The sequence below is a fragment of the Benincasa hispida genome, chromosome 11 (assembly GCF_027475165.1).
Source record: "Benincasa hispida cultivar pf3 chromosome 11, pf3_genome.v1.1, whole genome shotgun sequence".
Classification (NCBI taxonomy): domain Eukaryota; kingdom Viridiplantae; phylum Streptophyta; class Magnoliopsida; order Cucurbitales; family Cucurbitaceae; genus Benincasa; species Benincasa hispida.
In genome coordinates, this window is record NC_143488.1 from 56,120,003 (window position 1) to 56,126,002 (window position 6,000).

General features: G+C 36.7%; 1 protein-coding gene across 1 annotated transcript in view; it reads right to left on the reverse strand.

The window, feature by feature from the left end:
• LOC150032754 (ethanolamine-phosphate cytidylyltransferase-like) overlaps positions 1–3,323 on the reverse strand; it is a 44,033-nt gene extending 40,710 nt beyond the window's left edge. The window contains exons 1-2 of the mRNA XM_090306595.1: positions 2,824–3,323; positions 2,324–2,559 (exon numbers count right to left, since the gene is read on the reverse strand). Of these exons, the coding sequence (XP_090162721.1) occupies positions 2,324–2,559; positions 2,824–3,179 (592 nt within the window). The 5' untranslated portion in view covers positions 3,180–3,323. The remainder of the gene's footprint in view (positions 1–2,323; positions 2,560–2,823) is intronic.
• Between the last annotated feature and the right edge of the window lie 2,677 nt (positions 3,324–6,000).

Genomic DNA, 6,000 nt, shown 5'->3' on the forward strand with positions numbered 1-6,000 from the left:
TCCTAGGATATCAATCTCCCTTTGTTTCAAGAATGATTTGCCACTCCCAGTGGTAAACAAATGCTTGTTGTCCCCTTTCTTTTCTTTCACTCCATCTTCAAGTTTCTTGTTCAAAGGGAGTAATACCACCTTTTTATCCATCCACTGGAATTCCCCTTGTGCAAGGCTCGAGTGTCATATTGCCACAGCCTCCCTAAGAGTATGTGACAAACATCCATCTCCTTACATCGCAAATTATTTGATCTTTATATCCACTCCCAATTGAGAGTGGAATAGTGCAAATTTCAACTATTTGGGCTTCACCTCCTTTCTTTACCCACCCAATCTTGTAAGGACTAGGATGAGCTTCCACCTTGAGGTTTAGAGTAGACACTAGCTTTTTCGAAACAAAATTTTTGGTGCTCCCACTATCAATAATCACGTTGCATACCTTCTTGTTGATAGTGCATCTAGTTTTGAAAAGACAATGTCTTTGTTGATTGGTGTCTCCCTTTAGGGTGATTAAGACCCTTTGTAGAACACAAGAAACCCTATCTCCTTCGTCCAATTCAATAAATTCTGCTTCATCTTCACTATTTTGACTACCCTCAAACACATTTTCTTCCTCATCTTCTAAGTAGGCAACAGTCTTGTGCTGGGGACATGAATTGGAAAGGTGGCCAGCTTGGCCACACCGAAAGCACTTGCCCAAGGAAGGCCGTTTATAAGGATTCTGCTTCTTCCTCCTATTCACAACTTCTGTCTTTTGTTCCTCAACCCCTTCTTAGGCCTCTTTATCCTTCCTTTTAGCTAAGGAATGTGGGTTTGACTGGTTTACTGCCTTATTCACAGCATTGGGCTTCTCGCTCATGGATGCTTCCCAAGCAGATGCTGTGGGTTTGCCTTCTTGAGTACTCTTGCTGCTGTCTTTGGAGGTATTTCTTGAAGATTTTCCATTCATCTTGATCCTCTCCGGCCACACCTTCCCCTTCTTGCACCATACCGGTTGAAGGCTAGACCTTCTTCATCATCTGGAGGTGGTGCTTCGACGAACTCCATCCTTCTTGAAAGTGCACTATCAATTCTGGAATAGCAGTCAATGTTTCTTGAATTCCCTCCAACGAATCCTCGCCAAACAGCAAGCATGACGTCGTGGTTCTTGGAAAGAGGACGGTTGTGTCCTCTGCCTCTTGTTCTTGTTGTGGGTTGTCTCCTTCTCTCGGGTGGGAGCCTCTTCTTCCCACAATTTGTCTGGAATCTTGGAGCGCTCTGATATCAATTTGGTGTAAACCAAAGACTTATCTGTGGGGGGAGGTGATATCTATTTATAGGAAAATTTTATTACAAGCAGTTATCAGAACAACTTACAAATGTCCAACTAATTATTAACAAGCTGTCTAACTAAATTTTAAAACAGTAATTGTAAACAACTAACAACTATCAGCTTTATATAGCTAGCTGTACATCACTGCCCCTGCAGAATTCTTCAAAGGATTAGCACCAATGTTTATGTGTGGAGTTTCCAGAAGGCTATAACATTTCCAACACCTTAATCTCCTGTGATCTATCAACCTATTTTCCTTCCAATGAGCTTAGTAGTGTTTAAACTCAAGAGAAATTGTTCATTTTATGTAGAGGGGGAGAGAAATTGTTCATTTTATGTAGAGGGAACCAGATGTAGTATGGTTTGTTAGGTGTTAAAATTTTAGGATCTCTCTTTGTAATTCTACCTTAGATATTTTACTTTTTTAGTTAGATTGTTAGATAGTTACTATGGGAAGTTTTAATTAACCATCCTTGTATTTGAATCCCATTAACCCATGAGCTAAGCCTATATATAATGGCTAAGGCTCTCCCTTTTGTACAACTTCTTTTATCATTACCCTGAGGTTTTTTGGCTCCACCATAATACAACTCAAAGAAAACAACTAGCACTAAAATGAGGATCAAACTTGTAGACGTGAGTAAATTTGAATGAAAAGAAAGCATATTACATTTTCCAGATTTTGATAATTAGTATGGCTTATGGATCTCTTTAGTCCAAAAATTTATAAGCAACTTTATCTACTCGCAGTACAGTAAAATGTTAAACAGAAGACGTTGTTTCATCTTTTGATAATTTATACAGTAAATGAAATTCTCCATTGTGATTGTTATTTTGTTCCATTTTTCTAAAAAAAACAAAATGCAACAAACTAGGCTAGAGAGCATTCGACAAGTCTGACTTTCTTTGGAAAAAAAATAATGAGCAACAAAAGTCATTCGAGATAAGAAAACAAAGTGGCAACAGTTACCGAAGAACCTGTCTCATGATGTGTAATAAAAATAGCAGTCAAATACCAACCTACAATATCCGTGCTTGAAACTCCTTCCGTACGCTTGATCTGCTTGTAGCGACCTGCCTTCTTAGCTAGTGCATAAGCATCACTTCCGTCAGGTAGAACACAAGGGTCATCACCATGAATGATATAATCTATCTTGTACTCGTCAAATAGCTTTCTCATAAAATCTTCAGTTATGGCATAAGGCGCATCCGGAATAACCTCATCAACCCATTTAACAGCATTGACCATAATCATCCTAAAACATATATAATTGTTAAGTATGTAACAACTTTTATTCTCCAAATATGGAAAATTACATGAAGACTACGTTCATGGCGAAATACATTGAAACTGAAATTCAGAAATCTATCCTTGTTTGCTAGAAAGACATAAGATAAATTATACAAGTCGCATAAGACAGGGGCTAGAGATGGGGTAGACGTGCAAACACACACGTTCACAGCAAGGCTAAAAGGGCCGAAGGGATAAGAGGAGTAACAGAAAAATCAGATAAGACGACCTTTCGTTAAGAGGAGTAACAGGAGGGCCTTTGTTGGCGGTTATTTCAGCATCGCTAACGACGCCAACGACCAATTGGTCCCCAAGGGCTCTAGCCTGACGGAGGGCGTTGCAATGGCCGTAGTGCATCATGTCGAAGCATCCATCCATGTATACGCGAATGGGCTTCTTTTTCCTCCTCCATATCCTCAGCGACGGCTGATGAGGAGCCCCAAAATGTAAGCCCAGTAGTGATATCCCGATCACTACCCCTCCAATCAAGCATGTGGCTACAAACCTCGCCCAACGTTGTGTATTTTCCGAGGGACCTGCATCCAGATCCATCCTTCCTGTTGTTCCTGTTCTAGCACCCTTCATTTCGCGCCAAATTCCCAATTTATTGTGATGGGAAGCAATCTGGTCTTAAAATCCAGCTGCAGCAGCTTAGTGGAGGTGCGATGCGAACTGCGAAGTATTTTCCTCACCTGGCTTAACTTTTTTTTTTTTTTTTTTACTCTTTATCTGCTTAGTATTCGTAACGTGTGTGCATGTCTAGGTATTTGACACGATGCCATAGCGGTGAGTCGAAAACCAAATTTTGAGACGGCAGAATTCGCGTGCGACATGTACATGTAGGTTCCTGATGTCGAAAGTAAGTTTTTCTTGAGGAAAAACTACATTTTCATCGGTAAGCATATTTCGGTCTCTTGATTTTAAAATATTATATTTTTAGTCATTTTATTTTTTATTTAAATTTTAAAAACAAAATAATTTTTTAAAAACTACTTTTTTTTAATTTTCAAAATAAGATAGTAATAGTGTCTAGACTTAAATTTTAAAAACAAAAACTAAAAATCAAATGGTTACAAATAGAGTTTCAAAATAAGATAGTAGTAGTGTCCAGACTTAAAAAAACAAAAGCTAAAAACCAAATGGTTATCAAACAGAGTCATAATCATTGAATTTTTATTTTGGTTTCAATTTAATCTTAAATTTCAAAATATTAAATTGATATTTGAATTTTGTTTCAATTTTGTTTCTAAATTTCAAGATTTACATTTTCAACCTTAATTTTTTACTAAACACTCCTTCTCCATTATTAGTGTTAATATATGTTATTTATTAAAAATAATTAAAAGAATTTTTATTAATTACGTTCCACTGTTTTTCTTCACTATTAAAATTTATTTAAAATTTTACTTCATAATTATTTAAAATTGTTGAGTTGTATATCCTAAAACTCTCAGTTTGTAAAGTTAAACATTCTATTATCAATAAAGATGTTCTTCGACATTACTTCAATAAAGTGATTATTGTATCTATAAATTACACTTATAAAGTCTAAATCCAATAAACTAAGATCCATGGTTATTATTGAATATTTGAACTTTAAGTGGAGGCAGAAAAGTGGATCGGGTTCAAGTAAATAGTCAAAATGATCTATAGTATATGAATAAGGTTGAGTGTCTTATTCTGGTAACACTATTGGATGCGGCTCACTCTGTAGTTCTTACAATTTGTTGTAAGGTGCTACAAACGAAGTGATCCTGATTCGTTCATGTATTGACATGAGGAGTCAGGGTGTCCTATGCAATGAGTTTGTGTAAGATTGGACTAAGAAATAAGTCACTCTTACTTTATAACGTTGTTTACTGTTTAAGACTGACTATTTTGCTTAGATGACCTAGGTAACTCGATCTTAATCCTGAGCTAACTATAAACAGATGGGTTACAAATCTCTTTATCCTTTAGCAGCAGAGCAGATGTAGAGCTATCTTCAGAGGATTCGACCGCTACCTGAGGGGAAAAGGAAAACATTTGAAAACAGGGTGAGCTTGCGCCTAGTGAGTGATTTAAGAAAGATAATTGATTCTCATGCAAAATCTCAATAAATAGTTTAACTTAAATATAAGCTTCTACAGTACTTGTACTGCAGTATAAACATTTTCCAAGCATGAAACATATAAAGTATTTTAATCATAAAACAGTAAAACTGTTTCTCAGTTGAGGATAACCCTACTGTGGGTAAAAACAATCCCAACACCAACTACTAGTCAAGAGAGAACCATTTTGCTCAATCTCTGACTCTACCTACATGCACGTGGCCATACTAAGTACTGTCATACCTTAAGTACTTCTGTTCAGATACCTTCTCAAACGTCCTTCAGTATCTGGTTGGTTTGGTACCTTCTCAAACATCCTTTAGTACCAATAGATATCTTCTCAAAGTCCTTCGGTATCTAGTTGAGCGGATACCTTCTCAAATGTCCTTCGATATCGCGTTTTAAGTAAAACTAGTCATAAATGACTTTCTCTTTAAAGCATGTAAAGTATAACATATATAAAAACATGGCTTTAAAGATACTAACGCATGCCGCACATATAAATAGCTTTTTAACAAACTTCTCGCACACGCATGCGTTTAAAACATAACTCGTGGTTTGCTTGAAAATCACTTGTAAAACTAACTGACATGAGAATAATCTCCTTTAAAATATGATTTCTATAAAATATTGTAATCAAACATTTTAAGCAAATGTTTAGTTAAACATTTTAGCCACTCACCTTGATCACTTAAGAGTTTTTCACTCTAATAGCTCTCTTTTCTACCTCGGGCTCCCTTTTCACCCCTAGAATTCAGATTCAACTTACAGCTTAGATTACTTATAGTTCTAAATCTTATTTTGAGATACTTCCTTCTACAAACATATTCTAAAATATCTCAGGAATCTTACCCTAAAATTTGAGCTTAGAACCTCTCGTGATTTGGCCAGAATCACAGAATTTTCAAGACTGGCCCAAGCTTATCCGATAGCCTGACCCTTCTGTCTTCTTCTCAGTTTCCAGCCCGATTCCTTTGAGCTTTTCCTCCGGAAGCCTTACCCTGAAAACTAGACTTTTAGAGATTTCAGATGGCTTTGGAATCACTCCAAACACACAAGTAAATTAGGAGAACTCTTCATCCCAAATTGATGCATCCTCTCTAGATTTCACTGTCCAATGCATCCTCTTTGAAATTCTATGACTAACGCATGGATTTTAGCTCCAACGCAAGGTTTGCTCAACTCTCCTACTCTTTTTACTGTATTTTGGAATTGTGATCTAAAAATGAAGTCTTTTGGTGCTATTTATAGGCGTCCAAACCTTCTTTAGAGTCGACACCACCTACTTGGTTGCATGACCAAGTGTTTCTCCCACA